Genomic DNA, 12,641 nt, shown 5'->3' on the forward strand with positions numbered 1-12,641 from the left:
AATTAAACAAGGAGACTTAGGGCTGATTGAAGTGAGCAATCTTCAAATCTGAAATAAATCATATCAATTTATACTATTTAGATGTCAAAAGATGTCTAGATTTCTTTAAGATGTTAAAAAAAGAGAAAACAATTACACGCTATTGGGGGCCCCTGATCACAGCCAAGCTTATGCCTTGGGCCGGCTCTGCTCACAGCACAATGTTGGCAGGAAATGCATTCTGAAAAATGAACAGCGCAGTGCCAGGTTTCAAGCTTAAAGACTTCAATGCACGCTTTAAATCCGCAGAGATTGAGCAAAAAAAAAACACAAAAAAACATCACATAACCTGACAGACTGATCTTTACTCTATCCCATGGTTGCTTTTCACGGGTATAGAAACAGCCACAGTGTACATTATTCCAGACCTGCAGCTTTACATCGTCAACTTTCTGGTAAGCATTCCCTCATTCTACTCTACTAGTTGGAGTCTGCAAAGGCCCATTTATACGATTAACAACAGTATCTGATATGAAGTGATCACCCAACATGCAGAATCGTTATTTGCGGGTTCCCATAAAAACCCAAAATTCCCATAACAGGCGAGTTGTCTGACATATTGCCTAGTATACAGTATATGCTGCCAGTTATAAATGTCTTTGTATGTGAACAACGTTCAACATTGTTCCCTGCCAAAATGGCATTACCTTGCTTGTGTGATGTCAGCTATTGGAACATGCGCAGATGCACAGAGTTAGTAATAGTGAACATATACAGTATTCCATAAGCGTACTATTCCCTGTCTAGAGGTGGTGCTGCCACAATAACATCCTCCATCTACCTTCTTGGCTATCAACAAAACATGTCAATCAGGTCTGATCATAACAAGGTTGAAGCGCACAATTGGTTTGGCCCAAACATTCTTCTAGAAACGTTGTCAAATCAGAAAAGAAGAAGAAAGCCGGTCAGGTGACAGGAGACAGGGGTGGAGAGAGACAATGAAAGGGAGACATCCTTTATTGTAACTGTGCATGTGGAGGATATCAGCACAGTAGCTGCATGTGGACTGTCACTTTCAAACAGCAAGGCAGATGAAAGGCTGTTGGCATTGTGACAATACCAGATTTTACAAAGGAAAGAGGGAAGAACTGGAACATGCTTTCTGTGAGCTGCCTGGCAGCTCGGTGATTATTAGGCTTTGGGGAATTTTTTTTTTCTGTGTTTGAATGTGTGTGTATGAACACACTAAGTGCATGGAGAGTGACTTTAGTCATGCCCGTGCGCACATTTATTTCAGGAAATCCTGTGTGCTGGCCTGGATGAAAGCATGTGTGCGCACGTGCAAAAATAATACATGAACATATGTGCTTGGAATGTGTCTCTGTGTGTATGAACATTTGACAGGAAGCCGGTTAGTGTATCCCTGATGCGCCTGGGGCTCCTGAAACCCAGAGGCAGACTGGGCCAGCTGGCAGAGCTCTGCTCCCAGGCAGCCTATGCATTGCTGGGGCATTCTTCAGGCCTGCAACGCCTCCAGCCCTGGATCTGACATCTGGAGGTTATCAGTCTGACAAACAGGCAGGAAAATACAACAAGTGCTATGTTTATAGCCCCTCTCTCTGCTCAGTGGGACTCTGAAAACATTTGATTTAGGGTTTTTAATGATACTCGTGTAAGTCTTTACTGCTCCAGTTCTCTAAGCTTGTTCTCTAAAAGAAGAGACTAAACTTGAGTGCTTTTATTCAGTAAGAACTATGTTCTCCCACGAGATCCTTATTGCTAAAGTGAAGAAAAACAACTTTAAAATACCACTTTATATTTAAATAGTGTAAGAAATTTGGGTTGTAAGAATGTGCCTGTTAAGATTTGCAGCTTGCTGGCAAGGATTTTTCTGCACCATCACCTTCGTCAGGGCCGGATTGGAGTCTACAGCATCAGACAGCACCACCTCATGTGGCCTACTGTGAGAGTGGAAGCTCGGGGAAAGCAATTGAGGAATGATCACCAATGCCAAATACGTTGCTGATCTCAGAAACCACCAAGCAGGTTATCTTCATAGAGCTTACCATTTGAAGGAGAAGTCTAATGAGGGACAAGATATGCTAGAGTCCTAACCCTAACCCAGTGGAAGAGAGCTGGAGCAATGGGTGGAGTGCAAGGTACGAACCCATAGAGGTGAGATGCACAGGATTTATTTGTTAGCAAGCTGAGCATCACAGGTGCAAGCAAGTGCAAGGCCATCAAGGTGGTCACAGAGAGAGCAGAATTTGTATCGAGGTGACTGTGAATCTGGAAAAGAGAGCTGTGAGTGGGTTTAGTGCTGTCTGGAATGAAGTTGGGGCTTGATCAACACCAGCTGGGTCGCCGAGGTAAGGATGTATGACAGGCATGTCCAAAGTCCAGCCCGCAGGCCAATCACAATCAGATTTTGTACAGCATGCAGCCTCTATTTTATAATGTAGTATTTATGGCCCTGGGTGGAGAAGGACATCCCTATTGGTTCAGCTGGTAAGGAGTTGAGCTTTGAAACCAGTCTTGGGTTCACAACCCAGCTGTGTCAAACACATACATGAGTTCATTTCTATTATGTTATCTGACTCCATATCATTAGCCTAACAGCATAGTTGCCTAAGTCATATTTGAACGTTTTCAGAAAACAAGAACACTGGTAAAGTTAGGCAGATATCACAATTACCAAAAAAAATTACTTAGGCAATTATGCTATTAGGCTAACGATATGTGAAAGAAAGACAGATTTTTTTATTTTTTTCCACTCCTGTGTGGCTGACATTTAGTTACATTGTCATTTAACAATGATAATTGTGACAATGAAAATACAATTTTGACAAACCTTTACTAAAAAAAGGTCTGGACCACTGGCCCCGGAAATTTCCACATTATCAAATCAGGCCGTTGTTAAAAAAAGTTTGGACACCGCCGGTGTATGATGTTGAAACAGATAATGAGCCCGGAAACATCACTGAGGACATGTCCAGATGCATCAAGATGATGAATGTAGTAAAAAAAAAACTTCAGAAACTTGTTAATGTAAATATCCAATTAGCTAACTCAAAGTATTAGGCATGTAGACTTTTTTTTTTTTGCTCCCTCAGTTTGGTCTGATAGTATTGCTTGACAGAGCCAGTTTTCAGATGCCATACATACTGCATAATGTTGCATTGTTTCTGTACAAAGAACAAAAACAGAGGCAACATATCAACGTTAACAACAAACTACCACCAAAAGTTACTCACTGCAGCTTTACAGCACACAGCAAAAGCGTGACCACCCATCCCCGTCTGCGCTGCTTCTCCATGACCACAGGGTTGTTCGTTCCACTGCAGCTGCTGGCCTTTTGCTTTCATCCACCTTGAGTTTGTCTCGGGAATGTGTAAGTAAGAATTCAAATCAAATGAGTGCCAAAACCTATTCTGACAACAAGTCAAATGCAAATCTAGTGGTGCAAAGTCTTTAAGCTGGTGGAAAAGGGAAGTCAACGTGCCATTAAATCAGCATGAGTTGGAGAGAACTCATTGAAAGGCCTTACCTGTATGTGAGGTAATAGCCAGAGTACATATACACAGTGGAAAGGGCCAAAGATGCTCTACACTTCAATTGCTGTGGTACTGAACACTGTAAAATTAAATAGTGAAATGAGCTGGTCGACCATGGAGCACACTGCAAGTATGCTAATTCCTGCCAATAAAAGATGACTGTGAGAAACTAAGCCTGTTATTAAAAGCAAATCAGTGCAGTCTCACCGGTGCTGTACAGCAAAGCAAGCAAAGCAAGAGTAGACAGCCCCGATGAGATCTGTGCTGAAGCCAGTTCATCTGAGTCAATCTAAGCCAAGCACACAAATTGTTAGTGCAACACAGACTGGGTTTTTCTCTGCAGACATGATCTGTCTGCACAGAGCAAGGGAACAAAATGAGTTGGTATTTGAGCTGACTGTCTTTTAATCGCCACTGGGAGGAAGGGGATATTCCTGCACAGTTTATATCCTCCGCTGCTGCTGCTGCCATGTTGATTACGAAGAGATATGTTGCGGTTAGGTGATGTGATTATGATAACACTCCTCTTCTAACATAACTGTTTTCTCTCAGAACAAACAAATGGGCTCCTACTTGTCTCTGTGGACGGTTACTGAATAGACTACACTATTAAAAAAAACACTGCACTGCACCAATAACACTTTCTAAATTTGAATTCCCTTAAAAGTCGTGTTTCATGTGATATCAGATTAGCCTCAAACAATCATGACTCATTCAGACTCATGGCACCGTATGTTTATGTACGTTTGTACGTTTATTCAAAACCTAATGAACATTTTATCCTGACTGTAAGGGAAAAACATTATTCGGCATTCTCTAAAGTTATCAGCTCCCATTCCCAAGCACAAGCCTCAACAATTCAGGACAGCGCCTGCCACAACTGTTGTAATCACAGCGACCTCGGTACAGCACTGGCTCCAGTCTGTTGTCTAGAATTCGTCTCTTCATATTTTCGCTGAGCCTGACCGGAATGGGGCAGACGACTGATGACGCTACTGCACAGTCCTCCCCAAGGTCAGCTCCATGTATCAGCAGAGGAAGCACCTTTAAGTATCCTAACTCTGGGACTCACAGGCAGACTGACAGAGGATGCCCAACTGTTAACATACTTGTTTTATGTTCGGCATTGTCTCAGTTCTCCTCAGATCTGAGTAGCTTCCAATAAAGCTTTTAAACTTAACTCATCTCCAGGAAACTCCGTCTTTGTTCGACTCACTAAATAATAAAATCTCTGCAACACTGACACATTTGGGTTTGTTAAGGTCAAAATGACCTTGAATTTGTCCATTCAGCCTTGAGTCAAATGTTAAAGAGAATGGGACACATAAATAGACAGACAACTGAAAACAATAATGTTTACCTACAAAGAAGTGGAGAAGAAAAAATATCTATTTACTGTGGAGATTACAAAGAATTATTATCTGGTAATTTATTCATATTTTGAACCACATTTTTCCTCTTCATTCTTATTTATTTATTTATTACACATCTTAAGAGCCCAAGCAGTTTTGCTTTTCATGAGCACATGAGACTTTATTTGGCTTTTTTTTTTCTTCAGTTTTTCAGTATTCGATTTAACTTTATTAATCAATCAATCAATCAATCTTTATTTGTTTTGCCCACAGTTTACAAAACATAGTTTGTCTCACGGGACTTCACAGGGTTGGTAACATCCTCTGTCCTTAGACCTTCGAATAGGGTAAGGAAAAACTACCAGGGAAAAACCCTTTAGTTTAGTCGTTTTATTTCATGAAAATAAATTAAATGCTGAATAATCTATATTTTACATATACTTTAACATACAATAATAAAACATATGTTACATTGGCCCAGAAAACTAAAAATTAAACAAGATAGACCCAAAAATAAAACATGTCTTGGTTTTCAAAAAGGTGGCAGTGGATTATTCATCCTTACTTCCACCCACTAAAACTAGCAAACAAAGGTGGCAAATGAAAATTAGGACACGAGATAAGAAGAAGTGGGAATCACTAAAAAATAAGGTGTGGTAGAATGGTCTGAGATAGATTTTTGTTTCTCATTCCCACATAAATTAGAAAGGCACAGTGATGGTGTTGACCTTTCTGTGGCACACCCAACCCAGCGAGAGAACCAACACAAACCTCCTCTCTACAGTAGCCCAGCTGATTATCATCAGCTCACAGCTGAGAGAACACCTCACAGGTGCCTCCAATGGCTCCTGGTGAACAGGGTGAACTGCAGTAGTTTTTGGTCTATCATTAAAGGCCTGTACTCTACAAGAGCAGAGAAATGTGTTCTCTCTCTGCGAGAAAAGAATGATGTCATTATTTTCCTGCAGCCTTCATTTAGGAGTTCTTGCAGCTTGTTCCTGATCGACAGAACTTCTTTCTTGTGTGGTGTTTCATGTTAGCTACTATTAATATTGTATCCAAAGCAACATTAATTTTGGTTTGAGAGGCATTTTTTTCAGCACATTTCATGTCATAACTAATGTGATCAGGTGGTGCAACCAATATTTGTCAAGTGGTGCAACCAATTTAAACCAATAAATGATACGTCAAAGTGACCAAATGGTTTATAAATGTAATGTGTGTAGTTTATATTATACTGAATATATGAATCTGTGTATTTGTGTGATTATTTTCCTGTCTTTAAATGTAAAATTGGATGTTAAGGAAGCTTAAAACCTGACCTTCAGAGACTGAAAATCTTAAATTATTGAAAAAAAAAAAAAAAGCACAATGATAAAAAAAATAATAATAATTATCTAGTGTAGACACCTTAAGGTATAGTTTCCAAATAATTATTTTTAAAATAAATATTAGGAATGTATATATGTTTTAATAAATAGTTGGTTGTGCCACCTGACATTTTTGTTGTTGTGAAGTTAAAGATACTGTTAAAAACTTAGTTAAAACAGTTAGAATAGTTATTCAATATAAGAGAAATGTTCAAACACATTGTTCTGGACTCAAACATATGCATTACATCTATTTTGAAAATACTTTTTAAAAATACCCTTTTAGAAGCTTTATTTGTCATTGAACCAAGTGCAATGGAAATCCTATATTCAGCCAAAAAAGAGATCATATATTCAGCCTCAAAGAGGATCCACGTCAGTGTTTGTTTTACCAGTGAACACATTTTTATACTGGAGGAGTAAAATAAGGAAGGCTTTAGGGGAGAAACAGTCCAGGGAGACTGATGACATGACCCACTGAGCCTCGTCTGCAGGACCTGCTTGACATCATAGCAGGTCACAGACTCTGCTGCTCTACTGTATTTGGAGTCAACCGCTGCCTTCCGTGTTAAATCAAGGCAAAGTTGCCTTCAATTTAAAGTTCAACTGTGGTGAGGAGGAAGAAAAATGCAACACACAACGAATCAAATAAACGGAACAATATTTCATCACTGTAAATGTCACCCGTCCCACTCAAGTCATAAATAGTCAGCGAGGACAAGCCAGATATTTATTCAGTCTTGCTTCAATGTATTTACTTTACAATATGATTTTAATAATGCGAACCAATCAAAATTGGCTGGGTTAGTCTATGTAATACGAATCAAGTGACAATTATATTTTATAAATTAAACTCATCACAAACCAAACTGTTTTCTTAAATAGATATGCTGATGTTCTTGTATAACCATGATCCTGTAATCAACACTTTCTTTTTGTTTTCTTTATTATTTATTTTGGACTATACAAGCATTTATATCCTTTAGATCACTCAATTGTCCAATTAAATTATATTCTATTTATTTGAGGGTGAAAAAAAATGGCAACAGCATATGTAAACTCTGATATGGCAAAGTGCAAAGTGTTCTCGACATTTAAAAGCAGTTTTTCATATTTCCAATTTGGTTAGATAAAAAAAAACACATTTATTTCTTGTCCGTCTATTGAATCTTTCTCTCTGCAGAATGTCAGGAAAATAATTATACGATGAAAATACATCACCTGGTCCTCTCGGACCCTGCCGGAGTGGAACATTAGCTCAATCAATGTCAATTATTTCCCAGTCTCCATTATTGCACTGCCAGGAGTGGGCAGCATTTTAATCCCTACTCTGCAATTGCTTTAGCAACTCAAGTCTTATGCTTTTTGTCATAATTATAGACATGACTGCACATTAAGCCTGTTGGCGTTCAACAAGTGGTGCAGGAAAAAATGATAATGGATTTGTAAGTCAAAAAAGTAAAGCCTGATAGTTGCGGTCAGTAACAGCAATTATATACAGTATGCAATATATGCTAAAAATGTATACCCGACACACTTAAAGACATACACTCTGCCACCACTTTATTAGGTACACCTCTTCAACTGCTTTTTAATGCTAATCTAATGGTCTCCACTTAAAGCCACTTATGCTAGTGGTCAGAAAAATACAAAATGTCCAGTGAGTGGTGAACATGCCTTGTTGTGTGCTGAGGAGGAGGTTTGAAATGACAAAAATACACTGAACAATGAAAAAACACAATCATAGGCAGTGTTACAATAGAACAGAATAGAATAGAATAGAATAGAGTAGAATAGAACAGAGCCTTTTATTTGTTTATTTGTCTGACACCAAAGGGTGACAGACATTTTTCTTTGACAGGGCTCAACATCGCCTTTACACACACACGCACGCACGCACGCACACACACACACACACACACTGTCTTATCATTAAAACCACCTCGACAGAAAACAACTTAAATAGTTTTTAATAGCATTTTATTGAAGCCAAATCAGTTTCAAAGTCCTCTTTTCAAATCAATTCTTTTTTTTTTTTACAATCAAATATAATTTAATTTTGTAAGCAAAGATGAAAGTAAATTTAAGCTCACATAGAGTGGTTCTATCACACACATGTTAGTTATGGAGGTCTACTTACATACATTATCTTGTTTTTATGGTCAAAAACCTCCTAGTTGCTGTACACGAACAGACATAAATCTCTCCTCACTGTAGCTCTCCTCAGCCTCACTGTTTCAGACTGAAATCTCACTCCCAGAAGACAGACTGTGTTGTGATTGGCCAGCCAATGACAGCTTTCCCAAATGTCTTATGATTGGCCAGTACCTGGAAGTGACGTAATTAGCACACCAGCTCTCTGAAGCACAGCTCCCCCCTCTGGAACGATGGATGCACTGCTACTCATTATCAAAACATTGTTTTAACAGTGTTTAAAAAGTGCTTCTTCACGACGCCCCGCCTCAGTCCCTTTGACGACCTTTGACCCAGAGTCAGACCCAGAGTCAGAAGACACTGTCGCTCGTGAAACACCTCCACAACGGACGTTATTCTTCTTCTGCGGTTCAATGTACGCAACCGGATGTGCCCGGACTAGTGCCCATTATATGTGATACTTTAAGGTAAAAGTATCAAATATAATAGTTTGAAATGCTATTTTTGTTCCCCCTATAGCCTGGTCTCTCCCTGATCTTTATAAATCTGTGCAGCTAATGGCTGATTTTCTTTATGTTCTCCATCAGATAAAAGATTAATCATTGGAAATTATATATACATATATATATATATATATATATATAAACAATATGAACAAAATAAACATAGAATTTATATAGGTTTTTTGTTCATTTATCAAGTTTCTGAGAGCAAAAAAACAGCATATGCTATCATCAACTGATTCATTAAATAATAATTATGAATAATTGAATGATGTGACAAATCTGTCACATCTGATTAATGCCAACATGTTTAATCATTCTAACTCAAAAATATGTAATTAAATAGGCAAATTCAAACCTTACCACCTTCCACAAAGGCCAGGTATTTCTCTGCAATACTGTTGCAGAGTAAGGGAATGTGTGGTGGACACCCAATCAACATCAGCTCATATGACGCAATTGAGTATTTGATCATTTATCACATCAGCAGCAAAATTATCAACACACTCATCAGTTAAACCCCTGTGATTGTGCATCTGTTTAGCAGCTCTCGCTGACCCACCTTTGTAAGTGGTAGAGGATGAGGATGTCCAGCCAAGGCCAGCTTAACCGTGGTCTCCCAGATGTGTGGGTCATGCAGCCCACGGGCCGTCACCATGAATTGTACGGGCTCTGACAGGTTTCCCACTTCCTGCTCTGTATACACCGTCCCATCGGGTCTCACGCTGAAATTGGGGTCACTGCTGACAAAGCCGACCTCTCTGCTGCTGCGCTGGCAATCCTCAAACTTCACTGTGGAGACAGACAGTAAAAGGGCAGTGGCATACAGAATAAGTGAGCGGCACCTTAAGATTTACTCCATCAGGCATTTCGCAAATCCTTGACACATCAGGCAAAGCTTGAGATTAACCCACATCCATCAAGACCTATCTCCAAATATCTCATCCCCGCTTTGATGTCTTTGGCAAAACAAACTACTTATCAGTTCTTGAATGAGAATACACAGAGGGGAGAGACCGAATTCTTTTTTTTCCTCATATCATTCTTTCCCAAACTGGACAGATAGCACTGAATTTCCCTTGCTTTATCCTGGGAATGCATGAAAGGAAGGTCTAAAGCATATTAGGACGGCTGGACCCATTGCGCTCCATGGTTTGCTGCCAAGCACATGGAGCACAATCTTGAATGACATTTAGAAGGTTCTGCTTGACTGAGACAAAAGAAAGAATTCAGTGGGGAACAGTGTGTGTGTGCGTGTGTGTGTGTGTGTGTTCTTGTAGTTGCGGCATACCGAGGACCAGTGAGGGTTTTTAACCAACAAAGTGAGGTCATTTTTACAGAGTGAGGACATTTTGGCCGGTCCTCACTTTGTTTTCATTGATATCACTTCCTTAGGTAGGTTGCTATAACATGCTATACTCAATTTGTAAAAAAAAATTCAAATTTTGGACGTTTTTGTCAAATGTTGGACCAACATTTTTTTGTCAAACACTTTTTTCAAATTTTTTTGTCACACATTTTTTTCAAATTTTTTTGTCAAACATTTTTTTTCAAATTTTTTTGTCAAACATTTTTTTCAAATTTTTTTGTCAAACATTTCTTTCAAATTTTTTGTCAAACATTTAAAAAAAAAATGTTGTCAAACATTTTTTTCAAATTTTGGACCAAACATTTTTTTCAAATTTTGGACCAAACATTTTTTTCAAATTTTGGACCAAACATTTTTTTCAAATTTTGGACCAAACATTTTTTTCAAATTTTGAACCAATTGTTATTTTTTTTGTCAAACATTTTTTTTCAAATTTTGAACCAATTGTTATTTTTTTTTGTCAAACATTTTTTTCAAATTTTGAACCAATTGTTATTTTTTTTTGTCAAACATTTTTTTCAAATTTTGGACCAAACATTTTGGACAAACATTTTTTTCAAATTTTGAACCAATTGTTATTTTTTTTTGTCAAACATTTTTTTTCAAATTTTGAACCAATTGTTATTTTTTTTGTCAAACATTTTATTTCAAATTTTGGACCAAACATTTTGGACAAACATTTTTTTCAAATTTTGAACCAAATGTTATTTTTTTTTGTCAAACATTTTTTTTCAAATTTTGGACCAAACATTTTGGACAAACATTTTTTTCAAATTTTGAACCAATTGTTATTTTTTTTTGTCAAACTTTTTTTTTTCAAATTTTGAACCAATTGTTATTTTTTTTGTCAAACATTTTTTTCAAATTTTGGACCAAACATTTTGGGTACATTTTTTTTTTTTTTTAATTTTGTACGACAGTATCGTACGACGTTTTTGTCAAATTTTGGGTACATTTTTTTTTTCAAATTTTGGACGAAATTGTATAGTATGCCGTTTTTGTCAAATTTTGGACCAAAAATAATAATAAAAAAAATAAAAGTTTTCCAGCCCTTTTTGCTCTTGGGCTCCACTTGCAGACATGTTATGGTACTGCAACCAGTAGTTCTTTGTAGATGTCATTCATGAAGTAGATATATGTAATTGTGTTGATTTATAAAGTGGAAATGCTGGTCCTCACTTTGTCAGCACTTTTACCTGGTCCTCAGTATGCAGCAAGTACAAGAATGTGTGTGTGTGTGTGCTTGTGAACATAAGCTGTGTTCTATGCCATTACACCAATCAAACAGCTTGGGGAAGCAGCAGTCTTTCATACATGACAATATAGGGATGTCACAACCTCAAAATATGATAAAACCTCAGTAAAAAGTCCATTGCACAATATTTGTTGCAATATCTTTAAAAACCAAAGACAAATTGAGACTTGGACATAACATTTAGTTTATTGAATAGTGATGCAAGCGACCTTGTGGGTTAGGGATTAGTCTCTTCTCAGGTTACTCGTATCCCCTGATGTGTAGGAGCAGTCTGGCAGTGCCTCCATATCGTTTGTCACCTTTACTCCTTCCTCATTTTCTGACATAAACTGAAATGCTTTCGCACATCAGATCTAAAAGCCACTGGACATTTAGCAAAGATGGCGTACACTGTGTTTACATTCTGGGAATGAAGTCTCGTCCATTCTTGGAAGTCTCGACCCCCTATGGGTGAGTCGAATAAGTGCAGAACTAGTGTTGTAGTTCAAATCTCAAATTAATGGGTCACCTCCAAGTACTTGGATACTAAAAAATAGTATATATGTATAATATATATAGGTGAACACAAATACTATTTTTTAGAAATCAGGGGAAAACTGAGGGAGGAAAGCACACTTTTTAAAAAATAATACTGCTATTCAAGCAATACAAAGCCACTTGCTAATCAGTGAATTATTCCTTTAAGTTAAGGAATTAAGTGATGCGCTGTGCACTACAGTGGCTTTGCATAACAGAAATCATGCATTTCTCCTATGTTTGCATAGTAAGCCTCTGTTTAAAATGTGAAACATACTCTGGTTAACTTGTCCAATGGGGCTACTGTTGAAACATGGACACTGTAAAGCAAGATCCTTGGCTAAAGTAGATATAAATACATATAAATCCAACTATTTTTTTTTATTTCAAAGTGATTATTTACTACAAACTCACTAATGGGTAATTGGGGTAAAGGGTAATGGTCAATTTCTGACAATAAAACCTCCCAATGTGGGATTTTAAAAAAAGTCTACATTCAGTATATCATTATACCATGATTCACAGCACAAGAACATTACATTTCATTATCTGTACATACACAGACACATATTCAGGGACTCTCATTGAC

The 12,641-nt window shown here is 37.7% G+C and overlaps 1 protein-coding gene across 1 annotated transcript in view; it reads right to left on the bottom strand.

Annotated features, from left to right (window-relative positions):
* The window catches only part of cdh4 (cadherin 4, type 1, R-cadherin (retinal)), a gene marked incomplete at both ends in the record, with an annotated part of 306,806 nt that overhangs the window by 125,295 nt on the left and 168,870 nt on the right, over positions 1-12,641 (bottom strand). The window contains one exon of the mRNA XM_083888036.1: positions 9,475-9,704. Coding sequence (XP_083744162.1) covers positions 9,475-9,704 — 230 coding nt within the window. The remainder of the gene's footprint in view (positions 1-9,474; positions 9,705-12,641) is intronic.

This window comes from Microchirus variegatus (genome assembly GCF_963457635.1).
Source record: "Microchirus variegatus genome assembly, chromosome: 4".
NCBI classification, from domain to species: domain Eukaryota; kingdom Metazoa; phylum Chordata; class Actinopteri; order Pleuronectiformes; family Soleidae; genus Microchirus; species Microchirus variegatus.